The sequence below is a fragment of the Monodelphis domestica genome, chromosome 4 (genome assembly GCF_027887165.1).
Source record: "Monodelphis domestica isolate mMonDom1 chromosome 4, mMonDom1.pri, whole genome shotgun sequence".
NCBI lineage: Eukaryota > Metazoa > Chordata > Mammalia > Didelphimorphia > Didelphidae > Monodelphis > Monodelphis domestica.
The window spans coordinates 321,383,677-321,404,833 of record NC_077230.1 but is presented as its reverse complement, the minus strand read 5'-3'; the positions used below and the strand labels follow the sequence as shown (position 1 = coordinate 321,404,833).

Genomic DNA, 21,157 nt, shown 5'->3' with positions numbered 1-21,157 from the left:
ACCTTTTTTGCCAAATTCAATAGTTTTCTCCCATCTTCTTATCATTGCACCATTTGGTACTTGAAACTACCCCATCACCCTATATAGCTTTGGTTCTCTTGGTTTCTATGACACAACTCTCATGGGTCTCCTATTTCTCTACTGCATGTTTCTCTGTCTTCCACACATCTTTTAAATACTAATATTACAAAGAGTTTGTCCTTGACCCTCTTCGCCCTCCTCCCCATAATATTATATATTCTGAAGGCTTCATCTTTCACTTCTGTACAAATGATTCACACACACACACACACACACACACACACACACACACACACACACACAATTTCAACTCCAATCTTTCCAGTGCTAATTTCCAACTACCTGCTAGATATCTACCAAGATGGCCAGGTAGCACCTAAAACTCAGTATGATCAAAACTAAACTCCTCTCCTCCCCTGCCAAAAAAAATTTGCCTATCCCCCAATGTCTGTTTCTATTTTTTTTAACCCTTACTTTTTGCCTTAGAATGGATATCCATTCTAAGAGACAGACTGAGTTTTAGAGCGACAACTCAAAATGGATATCCATTCTAAGGCAGAAGAGTGGTAAAGACTACACAACTGGTGGTCAGTGACTTGCCAAGGATCAGTCACCCAGTTAGGAAGGGCAGATCTGAACCTAGAATTTCCTGGCTCCTGGCCTGGCCCTCTATCTAGTGAGCTACCTAACTGCTTCCACTCTCTATTTCTAATGATGGCACTAATTTTTCTGGTTCTCATTCCTCACATTCAAGTATCATATTCTATTTATTCTTTATTTGGGGGAGGGGAAAAGGAAGGGAAAAGCTATGATTTCTTTAGTGTGAAGATATTTCTTCTATCACTGCAAATTAGCAACTGTTCTGCAACTTAATCTTAAAGGATTAACCTTTCCTGTCATGGACCCTTTTGGGCTGTTTGGTGAGGTCTGCAGATTCCTTCTCAGAATCTGAGTAATGCACAGAAACCCAATTATAATAAAATGAAGTGATCAAAGAATTTTTTTTAAGTTCACCTGCACATCAGGTTAATATCCCCAGTAGAATTGCCCGGGGGGGTGGGGGGGGGGATTATGAATGAGGTAGAGGGTTACATAGTCAGTAATATTATGAGACTGGACTTAAACCAAGTTCTTCCTGCAGGGGAGACAGACTGAGTTTTAGAGCAACTCAAAAAAAATTTAAAAAGCAACCTTAAAAGACCAAAGAAATGTACTACAAAATAGAGAAAGATCCTTAATCTGTATTTTATTCAAGAATAGGATGAGCCCACCATTCTATCTTGAAGGAGACCTCGAATATCATAAGAGATTTCCCACCAGGATATCTGATAAAACATCCCACCAAACAAAATTGATCTTTAGTAATTCCTGAGACACCAACATTGACCTATTCTAACCTGAAGGTTAAAATTTCTCCCCTAAATATCCAGTCCATTACTCAACCTCTGAAATATGGAAAGTGGGCTGAGCAGCCTCACCTGAAAGGCTCCTTTTGCCACCTGCAATGTACTCCTATAAATGTGTCTCCCTTTGTTCTGGGCATTGTTATCTACCTGGCAACTGTACATCAGCTGATGCTAATTAAACTTTTTATCTTCTAGCTTTGTCTCTTGATTTATTGACCTCTATTCAAAGCGACCAAAATGGGAGGACTTTACTCTTCAAGAAGATCTTAAGACCCCTGGAGGAGGGGAGGACTTAAGAAATTCTTCAACACTATATACTCTGCCACACTGCTTCCTATGACTGATCTTTGAAATATTTCCAATATCTATACTCTTCTTTCTGCTACCAACCTGTTCAGGCCTTCATCTTTCTTAACCAAAACTAATTATAAATCTCCTAATTTTGCTATCTCCAATCTTTCTTCTTTCCAATCCTTCTCTCACACTGCCTGTTCAAATAATCTTCCTTACCTATTCGAACATCACTCTTCTACTTAAAAACCTTTAGTAGCTTCCCACCTCTTACTAAATAAAGCATAAAATCCTTATCCCAGCATTCAAGGCTCCTTCAGGAGCTCATTCCAACTTACCTTGTCTCATATCATACTGCCCTTCACATATTCTCTATTACATTAGGTTGGATTATTCTCCATTTCCAGTTCTTCTACTATCTTCTCCTATATCTATTCATACATTTAACTTATGCTGTCTATCTCCTATGTCTAGAATGCTGCTCTCCCCTCACATCCCCAACAAGTCACTCCACTCTTTAAGGTACAACTCAAGTGTAACCAGCATGTTCTGACCATGACTAACCCACCTGGACCAATGCTCATGCTAAAGCGAAATCACCTCCCTCAGTATCTAGCTTAAACCTATCCTTTGCAATTAATTCATTCTCCCACAAATGCACATTATCTGTATGTAAGTCTTAACCTTACTAGTTCATATAATGTTTATAAGCAAAACCTATGCCATTTGTATCTTTAAATTTCCTGTGCTTGGCACAGACAATACCTTACACACAAAAGAGCTTAAGTCAGCTAAAAAACATTCATTAAGTACCTACAATATGCCACGCACTGTGCTAAGCACTGGAGACCCAAAGAAAGGCAAAAGATAGACCTCACTCTCAGGAGCTTACAGAGAGAGAGTGTAACTCATGCAAACAGCTATGTACTGACAATATATACAGGATAAACTGGTGATTATCAATAAAAGCAAAGCACTAGAATTAAGGGGGTCAGGAATGTCTTCCTATTGTAATAATTAAAATTGGTTGCCAAATGTAATAATTAAAAATTTGGTTTGACAAAAATAATAATAGTTTAGAAAGAGTTTGTGGTTGCCATATATAGAATCAACTTAAGTCAAAATGTTGTTAGTAACTCTTAATAATTTAATTTAATATAAATATAGTAAAAGGAAGGAAATGTATGGGGGAAGTAGAAAATATTTCCTAACCTACCACCCTAGAGTCCCTATCTGAAGAAATTCATCTCACTCCCTGACAAAGTTCTGATCTCCATGTGGAAATCCAGTAGCCTCTTCAACAAGGGTCTCACTAGTGTAAGTCTCTTCCTTCAGCTCAAGTTACAGAATGCTTCTTCAGCCGGACTCACCAATGCCAAATGTATCTTCATAAAGTGCAGAATGAATTGTAGAAAAAGCCTCCTCTTCAGCCAAATTCCTCCTAAAATGCCTTCTCAGGAGTCCTTGGGCTGGCTTTTTATAAGAAGTTTCTCCATGTCACTTCCTGTCTCTCTCCCACTTCACAGGAACCAATCACAGCCTCCCAATTTGTCTGGCACTGCCCAAGTGGGGGCAGTGCTTGTGGCCTTTGAGGGCATGAACTTTATTTGTTAGTGACTTTCTAAGTGTTAAGTAGGGGTACTTTAAGTTCTTGATTGATTAACTTAAAATGGACAAAAGGAATAAAAATTCCCTTTCACACTATAGAAGGTGGGTTTTTAGCTGAGGCTGAAGGAAGCAAGGAGTCAGAGATGAGGAGAGAAAGAATTCCAAGATAGGGAATGCCCAATGGAAATGCCAAGAGGAGTACATCTTGTTTGAGGAACAGCAAAGAGGTCAGTATCATGAAATGGGAGAGGTGGGAAGGGAGTAGGGAATGTTAACTAATGTTTAAAAAGACTAAAAAGTTGTGGGCGCAGGGGAGTAAGGTTATTATGGTCTTTGAATATCAAACCAAAGATTTTATATTTGATCCTGGAAGTGATAAGGAACCAGTGGAGTTGAATAAGCAGGGGAATGATAAGGTCACACTTGTGCTTTAGGAAGATCATTCTGACAACCAAGTAGAAGATGGCCAGGAGTATAAAGAGACTTGTGACAAGGAGACCAACCAAAAAGTTGTTGCAATAGTTCAAATGTGTGATGATATGGGCCTGTTCCAAAGTGAAGAGAAGGAGATAAATGCAAAAGATGTTAGAAAGGTAAAACCAACAGGCCTTGAAGACAGACTTGATATAGGTCCATTGAGCAAGGAAATCAAGATGACACCAAGGCTGGGTGACTAGGCGAGAGGTAACCTTAACAGGAAAATCAGGAAAAGGAATGGGATTAGAGGGAGAAAACAATGAGTTCAATTTTAGACATGTTGAGTTTAAGATGTCTATAGAACATCCAGTTCAAGATATCCAATAGGTTGCTGGAGACTTTAAATGAATATATGAAACTGAAAGATAAATCCTCATCAAAAAATGTTCATCACAATCACAAAATTTGTCAAATGCAAAATTCAAATAAAGCTGAATTCCCTACTGCTAGGAGTGTTCTTTAAAGTATGAAATACAATCAAGCATCTTCAGTGAAATACTAAAAATGACAATGTGAAAGATTATTCCAACAATCCATACTAGAAAAATAAAGTAGATAAAATTTATGTACTGTCCACTCAAACAATGACAATCAACAGACAATTAAACTGACCTACCAATATGTGTATATTAGACAATTACTACAAACAGAAAATGATCAAAACCTAAAACTGAATGGAAGGAAAAAGAGATTTAAAAATCATCATTTAGCAAATGGTGCAGTTATTTTGTGTTTTCCATGATCTAAAACTGTTAGCTCTTACAAAAGGCTCTCTTTACTCTCTATAGTTTTCCAATATATGACTCGAAATCATTAAACATTATAATCCTAAGAGTATAATTATAGAGAAATCAAAGAACAACAAAGATAAAAGGTGAATGGAAGAAAGCTTTAGCATATCATCAATGATAATTTATATATAGTTATTAGCATAAAAATATTCTAAGGATATTAATAATCTGAAAAAGAGGTTAGTCAGTCAGAGCAAGAGAAAGATAAGATCTATGAATCTGAATGGTACCCCTAAGATCCTAAGATAAGAAAAAATAAGGAGGAAAATCAGCAAATATACTAGACTCCTTCAAGGATGATTTATAAGAAAATATGGACAAGAATTAAACAGGATGAAAGGGCACTGAGGAGTTAGCAACTTTTTAACAATAAAATACTTACACAATGAAATCAGAAACCCCCAAAAAACAAGTGTACTATAAATACTTTCCAGGATTTTTCTCTGCAAATCTCATGCCTCTACCTGGTTTATTTGTGCTTTATCACACATCCCTTAAAAAGTAGAAACTGAATCCCTCTTCCTTTCAAGGAAACCATTATGCCCTTAATCATATTCAAACTACTCTCATTTCCTCTCTCAAAAGCTAAACTCCTCTTAGAATAAGTCAAATTCCTGTTCATGAGATCAAACCTCTGCTTCAGATAAGGTTTAGGGGGGGAGCTTTTCTTTCACTAAGGATTCCAGACACATCAGAAGATATTTACTTCTTGATACACTATTTAGCTGGGCCCTTGCTGCCCTTCAATAATCATTCAGCTCTAATGAGTCTCAGTCTTATCCTCCAAAATAATATTTCCAAACTTATACTCTCACCCTTTGTCCAATTACAATTGTTCAACTTCAGCAAATGACCTCCTACCTTACTGAGACGACTGAGGCCACCAACATAAGCTCTGACAGTCTCAGTCCTCTATCCTTCTTACTCGATGATGATACCTAACATTTAGATAGCACTTTAAGTTGTGCAAAGTACTAAACACATATTGCCTCATTTGATATTCACCAGATGATATATATAATTTTTATCTTCACAATTTTCTCTACTCTCATTAGCAATCTAACTACTCAACAAAGATTTAAATTCCATTTATGTGCTTTGACAAACAATGAAACATAATATCATTTATATACAAGATTTAAAAAATACTCAAAAGACCCTACAACAAAATATAAAGAATTAGGAATACTTTCTATTACTTCCCCTGAAGCACCAGAAGAATATCTGGGTCCCTTTATCTCCCCAAATCTGACGATGACTTTTTTGTCCAAAGCAACTGAAAAACCATCCACTAAAGCATGGATGGGTTACAAACTGCATCTGTGGAGGAAGCACCCACCCTAATGAAATTCTGAGTCTTCTGAATTATAATAATAGCTTGCACTAATACAGCACTTTGAATTTTGCAATGTGCTTTAAATAAGTTATTTCAACTGATCTTTATAAGAATTCTTTTTTTTTTCAAATGAAACAATAACTATAAGAGAGGTGGGGTGGTCAAGCTTTTTTCTTGGGTGTAGTTTTAAACTGCTAAATCTGCAGTGGGATTTTTGGGATGTCCTGTATTTCAAGAATGAAAACTGCCCAGATTTATCAGAACCAGAGGGTAAAGAGAAGATGGAAAGAATCCAACTCTTGAAAGAAAGACAAAAAGGAAAGTCCCAGGAATACAACACCCCAAATCCAGAGCTCCCATGTCAGTGAGAAAGCTTCAAGCAATCCAAAAAAAGAAGTTCAAGTACTAAGGAACTACAGTCAGAACCACACAAGATCCTAGAAACTTCTACCAAAAGGAGATCCTAGAATACAACATTCTAAAGGTAAGAGATATAGGCTTTCTACCAAGAAAACTTACTCTGCAAAACCAAGTATAATCATTGGTGAGGTGGGGGAGGGAAAAGGTAGGAAAGAGATAGGCCTTTAATAGAACAGAAAATTTTTAAAGATTTTTGATGAAAATACCTCAACTGAATAAGAAATGCAAACATTAAGAGTTGAGTGAAATTTATTTGAGCAATTATATGTCATCTACAAAATTTATTGTGAATTCACAACCAATTATTTTCACAGAAATTAATGTGATTTCTGCTGTCTGTAGTGTGGACAAAAATGAAGTAAATAAAAAAGTTATATGATGCACAAGAAAAAAATAGGCAAACTCTTAAAACAACAAAACATTCACACAGAGAAAAATCATGACTATTGTATGCAAAAAACAGAGGTTAAGTTTAAGAGTAATTAATATTTTAAAAGTCACCAAAACTTAAAACTGAAATTAAGTAATTTTTGAAAAGAGTAAGGAAAATCAAGATGCAAACCAATAAACCAATACCTACATCTTCTAGCTAGATATTTATTCTGGAGGCAAATTTAAAAAAAAATGTCTGCAAAAGCTTTAAATTAGGAAACATTTGTAACAATTCTTCATACATTTCTTAAAGTACTAAAAAATAAAAATCTAGAACAAGAACATTTAACAGGATTGAAAATTAGTTAACATAGTAATGAGCTACATATATTTAAGAAAGAAATTTACTCTAAAAATGACTAGCTTATATATTCACCTACTGAAACTAATGCTTGATTTTTTTTCCAACTAAAGAACTAATCACAGTTTTGAAAAACAGAAAATGCCATCTTAAAGAACAAAATACCACTTGTGGTTAACATTTTCAAAATGTTTTAATTTGTGAACTAAATTAATTTATTAAATTGTTAGTACAATTTTTCTTAGCTCAACTTCTCTTAAGTTATAAATTTTCATTTCATGGCAAAAAGAAGGTACCTATGAAGTTTAACTTAAACATTTTGGTAACAAATTATTGGATATCATGGATGCAATCATCATCCTTTCAGTTACAAACTATTTGATATAAAATATATTTCTTAAAACCACTTATATTTTATTTTTTTCTAGATTATAGAATTAAGTGCCATCCATAAGTCACTTACATAACCACTGTACTAATGAACTATAGAATTTCAACCAAAAACTATCTAAATTTCACCTGATATTTTTAGTGAAAATAAGACTGTCATTTAAAGAAGGAAAGGTAAAAGACATAAAATAAAAGCTAAGAAAGTTCTTACCAGGAACATTAAAGAACAAAAAAAAAAGTTCACATTGTATCAAACTTCCCTTGTCTATGTGGCAAAAGTTTTTCTTAATTTAATACCTAATTTTTTGGCAATTGCATAAGCTTCATCTGGTGATTTTGCCACTTGTCCTTTAGGAACAGAGATGCCAGCTTCTTGCAACAATTCCATACTCAGGTATTCATGTAACGAGAGATTCCTCTGCTGCTGCTGCTGCTGTAGCTGGAAGCCGTTCAATAGTCCAGAACATCCCAGCACCTAGGAAAAGCAGGACAAGTTACTTTCTTCATTCATATATATGAGTGTGAGTATATACATACAGGCACACAAGAAAAACCACACATAATTATGTAAAAGTTTCAAATGGGAAGGGGTAGATTTTAAAGGGAGACATGTTTTTGCAAAAATAAAACCAATAATTAAAATTAGAAATGAAAAAGGCAATTGTGGGGAAAAAATCTTTGCAGCAAATTTCTGATAAAGGTCTTATAGTCAAGGAATTAACTCATTTATATGAAGCTATTTTCCAATAGTCAAAGAATATGAATAAGCTATTTTCAAAGGAAGAAATTAAATACATCAACAATTATATTTTTAAAAATATGCTGCAATCACTAATAATCAGAGAAATGAAAATTAAAACAATTCCGAATTCCACCTCTCACCCATCAGGTTAGCAAGGGCAACAAAGTAATTACAAAAGAAAAGCAGCTCCAGGAAAACCAAACACTAATGCCCTACTGGATTTTGAAAAGCAATTTGGAACTATACCCAAAAAGTCACTCACCTGTCTACCTCTTAACCCTTAATCCTATACAAGGAGATTAAATAAAGCAGGAATAGATTGATAAGCAGCAATTATTTATAGCACTTTTTGTTGTAGCAAATGGGAAACTAAAAGGGTATGCCCACTTACTGGTGAATGGCTAACAAATTATGGTATATGACTGTATATTTCAGAGAAACTTGAGAAGACCTGCATGAACTAATTAATGCACAATGAAGAAAACCAGAACAATTTAATAACATTATAAAGAAAAACAAACTTGAAACTTGAAAAACTTTGGAATTATAATCAACAAAATTATCAACTCTGATTCTAGAAAACTAGTGATAACTGTTATGTACCTCCTGAGAGATGATGGACTCAAGATAGAGAATAAAACATACATTTTCAGACATAGCCTATATGGGAAATGTTAATAGAATATGCATATTTATTAGGACTTGGTTTTTCTTTTTTCCAATCGGGATGGTCATGGAAGGGTAAAGGGTGAGAGAAGAGCCCTCCCCAAAAAAAGACAAGAAAAAGGGAGTCATTGAGCAAAAAACAAACAGTTAGAAGATCGTTAAGGAACTCAGGCAAGCAGCGCAACATTAAAAGTTACAATTGTACTTATATATTAAATTACATATTAAACAAAACCAAGCTGTACATAACAGAAATCTGTAATTTTATGTATCATTTTCTGTTTTTACATGTCAAAATGCCCAAATGTCTAAGGCATGATAGGTAGGTTGGGACCAGATTATGAGGTTCTTTAAAAGTCAGTATAATTATTATTTATTCTAGAGACAACAAGGAGTCACTGTAATTTACTAAGGGAATTAATTACTGGTCAGACCTGCACTTTAGGAAAATTAATTTAGCTACGTGGAGGTTGGACTAAAATCAGGCAACACTTGAAACAAAAAGACCAATTAGGAGGCTATTTCAATTGTCTAGATAAGAAGTCACAAGGACCTACAAACAGAAGGTACAAAATTCCATCAAGACAAAACTCAGCTTACCTAGGCTATCATTATCACACTTGAAAAAATTATGACTAAAAAACACTTCAAGTCACCAGAAAGATTACCTATCAAAAAACACCAATCAGTATTTTATGAGGTTTTTCTAAAAAGTCCAAAAATCATATAAGTAGGAAACAACAAAAATAAAATGTATGTAACCAATTTCTTAGCTGGGAAAAATAAGTGTTAAGTACTTCTAACATTAGCTATTTTAAATTTTGATCTGTGAATCTTAAAACTGCTCAGGCTATACCTTAGAAGATTTGGTTAAGCTATTCCCCATTTAAACAATGGAGGTACTTGATCAGGAAAGTATTGGGAATTTTAACATTACTCCACCCATACTTAGTGCCTTAGGGGAAGATAAAGTTGTAAACTCCTTACTAAACAATGAACAGTCCCCAACTCATACTTATTGTGAAGCTAAAACCTTAAGCTAGGTGGTCTATTTTTAGATCTAATATAAAAGGGTGCTAAGTACCTATAAAGGTTAAATTAATCACTAAAAGGTCAAGCAACTTACAAAGGGCAAGCTTTGCAAAGAGATGTGAAATACTCAGAAGATATAATCTAATCAGAGAATGTGATAAAAAAAAAAGATGTGAACTAAGAATGATCAGTCCTGGGGAAAACGTCTACTGTGATTGGGAGATGTGAAAATTTAGGGGAGGTGACACAAGAGAAAATTTTCTTTAAAAGGAAGGAGCTTGAGGTAGAAGGAGGGTAGTTGGAGTTTGGGAGTAAGTATGGAGGAGCTGGCTCTCTGAACTTAGTTGGAGTTTTGCTTGGGACAAAATCTTGCGGTGAGTGGATAAAAGACTGACTAGTCTCTCTAGCCATTTGGCCTAGGCCCTTTCCTACTATTTCCTCTTACTCTGTCTCTCTCCCTTCCCTTAATTCCTTCATTAGTATTAATTAAAATCTCCATAAAACCCAGCTGACTTGGGTATTTCATATTTGGGAATTTTCCCCATGGCGACCACTTATTTTTTATTTAATTCAAGACACTAAAATTATCTTTACAGTTTTGGCAATTCACAGTCTTGAAATCCACATTTTTCGCAGTCACAGATCATCTAAATCATATTGGGCTTCACAGAGATATAAAAATAGTCACAATGGTATATACTTAAGTAATTGACTTAAAAGGAAAAAAAGATGAGTCCATGCATTTTCAAAGAGGTTTCAAATAGTGAAAAAAAAGAAAAGGCAGAAAGGAGGAAGCAGGGTAACTTTCCCCAGGTTGAAGCTCTTATCTTGACAAATAGAGAAAAACTTTTTTAATTAATTTGTTTGTTGGTTACATTAAAATTCCCAGGTGTTTCTCCTCCTCAGCCTCCTCCTTTCCTCCTTCCCCACCTCTCCTCCCACAGAACCCACACCATCAACTGACAAAAAATTTGTATATATAAATTATGTTTTATGTGTTTCTATTCATCAGTTCTTTCTCTGGAGGTAGATATTCACAAGTTAGTCTTCAAATATTAATTCTGTAGCTGTATATAATGTTCTCTTGGTTCTGCCAATTTTGCTCTTCATAATTTCATATAGGTCTTTCCAAATTTTTTTTAATTAACGTGCTCATCTTCTTAGTAAGAAATGACAAGCAGGTTAATTTTAATCTTAAATATATCTTTTAATTTTAAACATATCTTTTTGTTAAATGATGCCTTCTCTAATACAAGGAGGGGAGGGAGGATTGGAGATAACCTAGAAATCTTAATGTAACAAATTTTTTTTAAATAAAAAATTAAATTAACCTGCTCATTATTTCTTATAGCAAAGCAGTATTACAACACCATCATATATGACTTGTTCAGCCATTCCCCAATTGATGAGCATCCCCTAGATTTCCAGTTCCTTACAACCACAAAAGGAGCTGCTATAAATACTTTGGAACATATAAATACTTCTCCTTTTTCCCTAATCTCCTTGAGAAACAGACCCAACAGTGGCATTACTGAATTTAAGGGTATACATACTTTTTTAACTTTAGTATAATTCCAAACTGCTCTCCAAAATGGTTGGATCAGTTCACAGTTCTACCAAAAGTATGTTCCCATTTTTCCATATCTCCTTCAACATTTGTCATTTTGCCCTTTTATCATTTTTTAGCCAGTCTGATAAGTGGGAGAATTGTTTTAATTTTCATTTCTCTAATCAGTAATGATTTAGAACTTTTTATATGGTATATATAGCTTTGATTTCTTCCTCCAAAAACTATCTGTTCATAGCTTTTGACTACTGATAAAATGGAGAATGGCTCATATTCTTATATATTTGATAAAGTTCACTGTATATAAGAACTCCATCTAAGAAATTGTCTGTAAAATTTTTTTTCCCAATTTCCTGCTTTCCTTCTAATATGGGCTACATTAGTTTCAACTGTACAAAAACTTTTTAATTTAATGTAATCCAAATTATCCATTTCACATCTCACAATGCTATCTCTTGTCTTTACAAATTACTTTCCTATTCATAAATCTAATGAATAAAATGTTCCCTGTTCCTCCAATTTTCTTAGGATTTTTCAGATCTGGGTAATGTATCCATTTTGATCTTATTTTACAAGATAAGTTTTGAAAATTACTGCTATATAGTACAATTTAAAATCTGGAACTACTAGATCTCCTTCCTTTACATTTTTTTTTCATTAATTCCTGTGATATTCTTTTTATTTTTTAATCCAAACCTTCTACCTTCGAATCAATATTACATATTGGTTCTAAAGCAGAAGAGTGCTAGGCAATGGGAGTTAAGTGATTTGCCCAGGGTCACACAGCTAGTAAATGTCTGAGGCCAAATTTGAACCTAGGACCTCTTGTCTCTAGGGCTGGCTCTCAATCTACTGAGCTACCCAGCTGCCCCTATTCCTGTGATATTCTTGATCTTTTGTTCTTCCAAATTAATTTTGCTATTATTTTCTAGCTCAATAATTTTTGGTAACTTAATTGAGAAAACAATGAATTAAGTAGATTAGGTAGGACTGTCATTTTAATTATATTGGCTCCTCCCACCTAGGAACAACTAACAGTTCTTCAGTTATTTGAATCTAACTTTATTTGTATAAAAAGTGTTTTATAATTATGTTCATGTGGTTCCTGAATTTGTTTTGGCAAGTATACTTCTAGATATTTTATTTTGTCTGTGATTATTTTAAATGGGGTATCACTTTTCTATCCCGTCTTACAGGTCTTTGTTAGTGATCTATAAAAATGCTAATAATTTATGTGGGTTTATTTTATTTCCTACTTGTTTGCAAAATTCTTGATAATTTCAACTAACTTTTTTTAGTTGAATCTCTAGAATTTTCTACATATACCATCATATCATCTGCAACAGTGATAGTTATATTACATCTCCGCTCATTCTGATTCCTTCAATTTTTTTTCTTGTTATTACCAGCATTTCTAATGTAATAAAATAATAGTGGTGATAATGGGCATCCTTGTTTCACTCCTGATCTTAGCGAGAAGGGTTCTAGCTTATTCCCATTATAAATAATACTTGCTGACAATTTGAAGTAGATGTTTATCATTTTAAGAAAAAAATCCATTCATACCTATGCTTTGCAGAATTTTTAATAGGAGTGTTTTATTTTGTGAAAGGCTTTTTATGCATCTAATCATAGTCATGATTTTTGTAAATTTTAAATGTCTATTGATATATTTTGTTTTTACATTTAATGTGTTATTTTTCCCAATTACATGTAAAAATAAATTTTTTAATTCTTTTTAATTTTGACCTCCAAATTCTCTCCCTCCCTTCATCCCTCTTTGAGCAAAGCAAAATGATTGAGTAAGCAAAATGATAATAGATTTTGTATGTGCAATCATGTAAAGTATTTATCCACATTGGTCATTTTGTGAAAGAGAAGAGAGAAAAATAAGTTTTAGGACTTTACTCCATAAGCATGCAAGAATTCTGTTTAACTTCTATTTAGCTCAGTAATATCAAAAGTAAAGTAAGAATTTATATTCACTCTTAAAAATTAATAATAATTTAACGAAGAATGGCAATAGTCAAATAAAATTTACAAATCTAACATTGAGGTACAATTACAAGACTAATCTAATAAGTCAAAGACTGACATAGCAATTGACACTTGAAAAATAAAACTGATTACAAATGTATACTGCTTAGATTATAATATATATAGCTAGTTGAGCAGTCAAAGAGTTATTCCATACACATAACCATGAAAGGATCTTCAGTGGAATGAGCTTAGCCTAGGATAAATGAGTTGTTAACTGATCACAAGTGAAAAATCTGAAGGTGCTTTTAATGATGTCAAATCACAGACAGTTCTCAGTTTAGGTAAACTACCCTACTCTTCCCTCAGCCAGTCAGCTGGGACCCCAGGAGAGGGGAAAGGGTAATAATGAGCCTCCCAAGTGGAAGGGAAAGTTGGAGGAGAACTAGCTGTACTTGTTGTCTTTTTAATACCAAGATTTGTCCAGTGATGCCATTTATGTAGCTGCACATTTCCTAAGAATCAAAATTACAAGTTGTATAAAAAATGTAAAAATACATGCTGAATGGGTATAAATATTTTGCAATATACTATGTGTGACTTAAATTTGAGAAGAATTTAAGAAATTACTGAAATTTTGTGTTATCAGAAAAGAGGGTAAACAGGTCAAAAGAGCATAAATTTAGAGCTATAAAAGGTCTTAGAGCTCACTTAGTTCAAATTCCTTGTTTTGTAAATATGGAAACTGAGTCCCATGTATTTTAAATGAGGTGTTCAAGTCACACAGGAAATAAATGGTGGAGCAGGAATTTAAATTTAAACCCATGTTCACTGACTCCAATCTCAGCACTATTTTCACTAATAGCACTGTCTCATGAAGTAGGAATAGGTAATGACAGATGGTAAGCCATCCAAATCCCAGAGAGATCAAATGATCAAAGAAAAACCTCCAGTGCACTAGATGAGTATATGTGAAAAAATATGAATAAGAATCACACAGGATGAGAATGTAATGTGATGTACATTAGAGAAAAAAGTGTCTATCCTGATGAAATCATAGATCTAGCAAATAAAGTATAAACTTGTCAGCTAGCTCAAGAAAATCTTCAGTTCCAGTGGTAATATCTGACAGCTAAATTCAACCCAGGAAAAAAAAAACTTAGAAAAATAGAGAAATGTCTAAATGTATCACGAAGAGCAAAATCAATTTTGTACATACAGACATCAAATGAAATCATGATTAAATACAATTTAATCTATTAACTTGATTCATTGTAGTCTGATAAGATTCGTGATTTCTGTACCACAACTAATTGGCTATTTTCTTGTACCATTTTTCCTTCAAAAAGTTCATCAAAATATGGAGTACTGTACAGGAAAAGCAAGAAAAAATGTTCACAGAAAACTTAGTTCTAATTTTCAAGGTGTTCCTTGAAGCCTCTTCCATCCATTAAGCTCTAGAGTCAGAGAATATGGCTTCAAATTCTGGTTCTGTGTGACCTTAAGGAAGTCATAGAACCTCCATATGTCTTAGTTTCTAAAATTAGGGGGTTGGCCTCAAAATCTTCTGAGGTCCTGTCAGTTCTAGAATTTTCTAACCTGTTTTAAAATATTCCAAACAAAAGAGTTTTAGTGGATTTGGAAATCAGTTAAACATATAAAAATGTAGCACTTTCCAACTAGTTTGCAAGAAAAATTGACATTTGGGAAGACAGAAATGTGCTAAAGTAAATTTCAACAAAAATCTTTAAATAATTGGTACATGGGTTGAAAAATAAATACTAAAATTTAGTAAGTACAGCCAACAAAATACTTCTTTCCATCCAGATCTATTTTATCACTATGAGGTATCTTTTTCAGCTATGATAGCCATTAAAACCAAGATCTGAATAAACAAAACTTAAAACCAGTCCTTTAAATAACTATTATCACAAGGGCTGACCCAAAAAGTTTTAAGAAAAATGAAGGAAATTTTTATGCTCCCTAAAAGTACTGCTTTAGCAAAGAAAAAAAGATTCTCTCCCTGTTTGGTGGGGGAAATGAATAGGGCTTTCCTACTATCCTAACACTCAATTGCCTTTAGCCTTGGCCTTACTTAAACCCTCAGTGATTCCTAGGACTATCTCTTTTCTATCTCCAACTCCATCTGCTAAATAATAGTCATTTAATGAAGAATAGCTTATTATCTGCTTTTTTCTCACCCTTTCTAATGTTCCCTAATATCAAAGACAGTAGAGAAATTATAGAGATCTGACATACTTTAGCATATTAGCATCAATACTACTAATAGGAAGCCACTTTAATGGAACATTTATTAAGTGCCTACTACATGCCACACATGGGCAGCTAAGTGGCACAATGGATAGAGTGCCAGGCCTAAAATCAGAAAGGCTCATCTTCCTGAATTCAAAAATGGCCAAAGATTAACTGTGTGATGCTGGGCAAATAATTTAGCCCTGTTTGCCTCAGTTTCCTCATGTGTAAAATGGAGTAAGTGGCAAACCACTCCAGTATCATTGCCAAGAAAATCCCAAAGGGGGTCAGGAAGATCCAGGCAATACTGAAACAAATGAACAGTAACAGCAAAATGCCACATACTATATAATAGGTGATATATTCTCTGGCTAGGATAGAGTTCTACAATTTTACTAATATAGGCAACTCCTGGATAAGTCAACTCCTTCTACGAATCAACTCCTTCTACCAATACAGGTTGACACCTCTAGAACTTAAGAGCCTTAACAACCTGGAATGCTAAGAAATTGTGATTTGCCCAAGGGAGAATGGTCAAAGCCTCAATTATCAGAATGAGGAAAGGTTGCATGGACTCTAAATGCAGTAAGGCACAACCTCAAATGCAATTATCTGCTCTCACAGGGTTTACATGCTATCAGCCTAAATGGGAGAAAAGCAAATGTTTGCAGCCATCTGAATTTGGTAGGCTAGAGTCAATATAGACATAATGGGACCTCAACTGTCCTTTGCTTCATTTAATGTTTATTCACATTTGAAGTCAATCCCCTCAAAGGCTTCCTGAAAACTCTTACCATATAGACTTCCAAAACAATTCAATGGGAAGCTGTGTTCTATAGCATATCTATTTTATATTGTTAGAATTTGGCATTCCTTGAAGAGTTGTATTGATTATTATGGTAATACTAATCTGAAATAATTCCATGACATAATTATCTAAAACATAAGTATATGATCAAAAGCATAAAACTTAAGAGATTAAAACTGAAAATTATTTATAATTTTAAAAAACTTTTTAGACATGGATTAATGCTTCTTTGGCCCAAAGATGACAATTCTAAATTAAATATAATTTAGATTGCTTGCAACAATTTAATGACTATAATACATAAAGCCAATTAAATTCCTTTTGGATGTAAAAGTACAGATTGAAACTCATAGTGTCACAACTCCAAAAGAAGAAATTTGAATTTTCACCAGTTATAAATTAAGACAGCAATGCAAAAACACTTTTGCATTTGATACCCAAAAGGATGATTTTCCTAAAAAGCATTTTACCCTGATCTGTGTAATCATCAAGTGCCATCTACTTTACCCGTCTTGAAATTCATTCCTGCAACCCAACACCATCCTCCCTCCTCCCTCTGCCCCCTCTAACAAAAACAAGCAAAATAAAGCAACAAGTAACTAGCCTAAATATCTCTTATTCAAATGAGAAAAAGGAAAAATAATATTAACTAAAAATCAAAGGAATGAGGCTCAAATCCTACCTCTGATGCCAACTATATGAATTGGGAAAGTCATTTAACCACTCTAAGCCTTAGTTTCTTCATCTATAAAATTAATTAAATGGGCAAGATGGCCTCTAAAGTTTCCTCCTGCTCAAATATTATGATCCTATGATCTTTCCCTCCAGACCCTCCCCTACTCCTATTTTCCTGATTACTGTAAAGGACAACACTATTCTCCCAGTCCCTCCCTGTAAGTCCCCCAGGCTCATAACCTATAAATCATGCAGGGTTCCTCACAGTCTCTCACTCCCATATCCAAGATATTGCCAAGGCCTGTCAATTTCACCTTTGCAATATCTAATACTCCCCTTCCCTCTTACTCTACCACTACTCTAAGTGCAGGCCCCTTTCCCCTGCCTTTATAATATTTTAACAGCCTAACTTAAGTGTCTTCCCACTCCAAGCCATCCTCCATTTAGCCCCCAAAAGATAGTCCATAAAGTACAGGTCTGATCATGTCAAACTCCAGCAACTATCTATTACCTACTTATTGTTCCAAGAATAAGACCCTCCATCTCATACTCTAGGCATTCTGTCTGCCATACCTGAAATGTTCTCTGTCCTCTGCTCCAACTACTGACCTCCTTGGCTTCCTTTACATCCCAATAAAGTCCCACCTTTTCCAATCTCTCTTAATTCCAAAGCTTTCTCTCTTTTATTTCCTATTTATCCTGTATATAGCTTGCTTTGTATATATTTGTTTTTACAAGTTGTTTTCCCCATTAGACTGTAAGCCCCTAAAAGGCAGGGGCTGTCTTTTGCCTCTTTTTGTATGCTCACTGCTTAGCATAAGAGCTTAATAAATGTTTACTATTAAGTTTAAAAAACTAAGAAACTTCTTTGGCATTTGCAATTTGCTTTCCAATTGAATTATAGCCCCCCAAAATACAAAAACTTTAAAGAAGGTTCGGAGGACAAGCTACAATGATGGTGGGGATTTGGAGGAGGAAAGATGACTCAAGATGACTGCCTAATCAGAAAACAAAGATATAAATAACTTAAAATCAGAGACAGTGCATCCTGAATAGATTAGGGAGCCTAATATGTTTGAGGGCTACATTTCAAACTTCATAAGTAAGCACAAAGGAAAGCAACAAGGCCCTTCTCCAAGCCCGGTGATGGCTGAGAAAAAGTGTCTTAAAAATTAGACGGACCACGGGTCCGAAGATCAGGTGTAGCAAAGCATATGTTCCTGGGGGTATGGTCCTGTGCATCTCAATTCAAATAAATTGTAAAGTCTGGCCTATGATGTGTCCTTAAAAAAAAAATGATTTCCATGTTTTCTCACTTGGGAACGTACGGGAGAAGGGGAGAAAGGGCTCCCCAATAACTCCCCAAACAAGGCCCTCAGGATTCCCTGACCACCCCGCCCACTAGTGACAGCTCCCTGAGAAGTACATCTGAAGGGCATTCCCCCCTTCTTCCTTCCGGCCCTCCCCCTTGAGCCCCCACCCCAGGAGAGACGGCAGCCAGAGCCCAGCGGCACGGGGCCGGGAAGACGCCGGCTGCTCCCTACCACCACCTGACCTTCTGCCGTGAGGAGCCGCCCCGGCCTCCGTGCGGCTCCCCACATCTGGAGGCCCGAGCAGGCCGGGAAGCAACAGAGGCCCGGACCGAAAGACAGCCCAGGGGCCGGGACCGGGACTAATGTCACCGGGAACGAGGTGACCTCGGAGCGCCGAGGCTCAGCCTCCAGCCCTCCCTGCGACATCCTCCGGCTGTCCCTCCTCCTTAGGGCCAGCCGTCAGTACCTTGGCGGCGGCCCGCAGTGCTGTCTGGGGCCCGTGGCTCCTCAGTACCGAGGCAGCAGAGAGCCGGCTGAAGATCATGGAGGCCGCCATATCTGAAGCTGAAGCCGACCCCGCCGTGATCCGCGCAGGCGCCTGAAGCCGAAGACCTCAGGCTGGCTGGAGGGCTGCTCTATCCCCCCCCCACCCCCCAACGACCCGGAGGCACCTCTCAACCTAAGCTTCCCCTGACTAGCGATTACCGGGGAGGAGAGTTGTTAAACTCTATGGTTGTGAGATATCCGGGCGCCGCCTTGTGGGAGGCGGTGCTGGTGTATTAACCGAAAGAATTACTGGCGCGGGCGGCCACAGGAAGCGAGGGTGGGCGTTACTCCTTGGAACCCTCATGCCCATCCTCAGCCCAGCCCTGCCCTGCCCTGGGCTGACCCTACACTAGTCCTATGCACTTTAACCTCCCAGGTTAGGATCCAGAAGTCAGTAGACCAACAGAACAATTAATAGGGAGTTTGTCATATGATTTCATGTATTAAGTGGAGGCAGAATTTCTTAAAATATAGTGATTAGATTTTTTCTGTCTAAAAGCTGGAATGGAAGGATGGAATTGTATTAGTGGTGTAAAACTGAGAACTGAGCCAAGGAGCCCCTGAGGGCATCAGAAAATCTCCCCCCCCCCCCCCCCCCCCCGCCCTTTTAACCTATGATGTCATTGGATAGCTAGTTTGTACAGTGGATGGAGTGCAAGACCTGGAGCCAGAAAAACCTAAATTAAAATCCAGTTAAAGCCTAGGTGACCCTGCAAAAGTCATCTAATTCTTCTTGTCTCCAATTTCAAATCAAAAAAATGAGCTGGAGAAGAAATTTGTGAACTCTGCCAGTATTTCTGCCAAGAAAAATACAAATGGGGTCAGGAAAAGCTGAAATGACTGAAAAACAATATAACAATTGGTCTAGGGCAGTGATGGGGAACCTTTTAGAGCTAGAGTGCCTGCCCCACCCCCAGCACCTTACCCCAGACAAAGGAAGGAAGAAGCACTCCCGTTGGCTGCTGGGCATTGGGGGAGGGGGGAGTGAGGGATGTCTTCAGGGCAGGGAGAAGGGAAAGGGAGCAGATCCTCCCCAGTCCCTCTGACATTCTAGTAACAAACTCTGGTAAGGGTTAACAGGAGTGCCCACAGAAAGGGTTCTGCATGCCCTTTTGGGCACATATACCTTAGGTTTGCCATCACTGCCCTAGAGTATAGGCCTATAGAGCTTGCTAGTGGCTAGCATTTCTATACCATTTTATAGTTTGCAAAGCCCTTTTACATATGTTAAATCATTTAACCTCACAACACTATGAGATAAATGTCATTATTATTCCCATTATAGTGATGAAGAAACTGAAGCATGGATATGTTAAGTGACTTGTCCAGAGTCACACATCTAATAAGGTCTAAGCATGAGTTTTCCTTCAACTGCTTGAGCAGCCATTTTTCTCAACATTCAACCTCAAGATACTGTCCACACAAGTGACAACTATTGGTAATAGCAATACCAATAACCAATAAGGATCAATACCCTTTTCAACAGTGGCCATAGCAGGATTTGAATGCAGGTCTTCCTGACTACCAGTCCCATACACTATCTTCTACTAGGAGGAAAAATTATGAGTAATCAATTAGTCCTGAAGACATAAATAAATCCCCAGAATGACAGTCCTAAACAAAAGGTCCCTTTTGCATAGACACCCTTCCACAAATCCTGTCTTGACCTGCTCCCCACTGCCACCAGTGAAGATGGGTCATCTCTTTCTATCTTCTCCTTTTCCACAACTTCTGCTGGCTCACCATGGTTCAATAATAGAACTTTCCAGGCCAAAAGTTTTTCAAGGTGGGATAACTCTGTAGAAACTTTTAGTTTTTCCATTCCAAGACTGCTAAGTGGAATTGAGAACCAAGATCAAATGCTGGCTCTATTATCTGACTTTGAGCAAATTATTTAAATTATTTAAACTCTTATCGACCTTGCTGCCTTTATCTGAAGAGTAGATGTCCAGCACTATAGCTATGATATTGTGAGCCCTGGTACAAAAATGGCCCTAAAACTCTCTTGGGAAACATCATTCATGAAGTGCCTCCCTTAGGCAAGGTACTCTGCCTAGCACTAAAGACACAAAAATAGGACTATCTACTGAGAGGCAACAGAGCAT

At 36.3% G+C, this 21,157-nt stretch overlaps 1 protein-coding gene across 1 annotated transcript in view; it reads right to left on the bottom strand.

Moving 5' to 3' along the window:
- Positions 1 to 19,326, bottom strand: part of SUCLA2 (succinate-CoA ligase ADP-forming subunit beta) — a 57,662-nt gene extending 38,336 nt beyond the window's left edge. The window contains exons 1-2 of the mRNA XM_007495430.3: positions 18,973 to 19,326; positions 7,771 to 7,948 (exon numbers count right to left, since the gene is read on the bottom strand). Of these exons, the coding sequence (XP_007495492.2) occupies positions 7,771 to 7,948; positions 18,973 to 19,062 (268 nt within the window). The 5' untranslated portion in view covers positions 19,063 to 19,326. The remainder of the gene's footprint in view (positions 1 to 7,770; positions 7,949 to 18,972) is intronic.
- Positions 19,327 to 21,157: the final 1,831 nt, after the last annotated feature.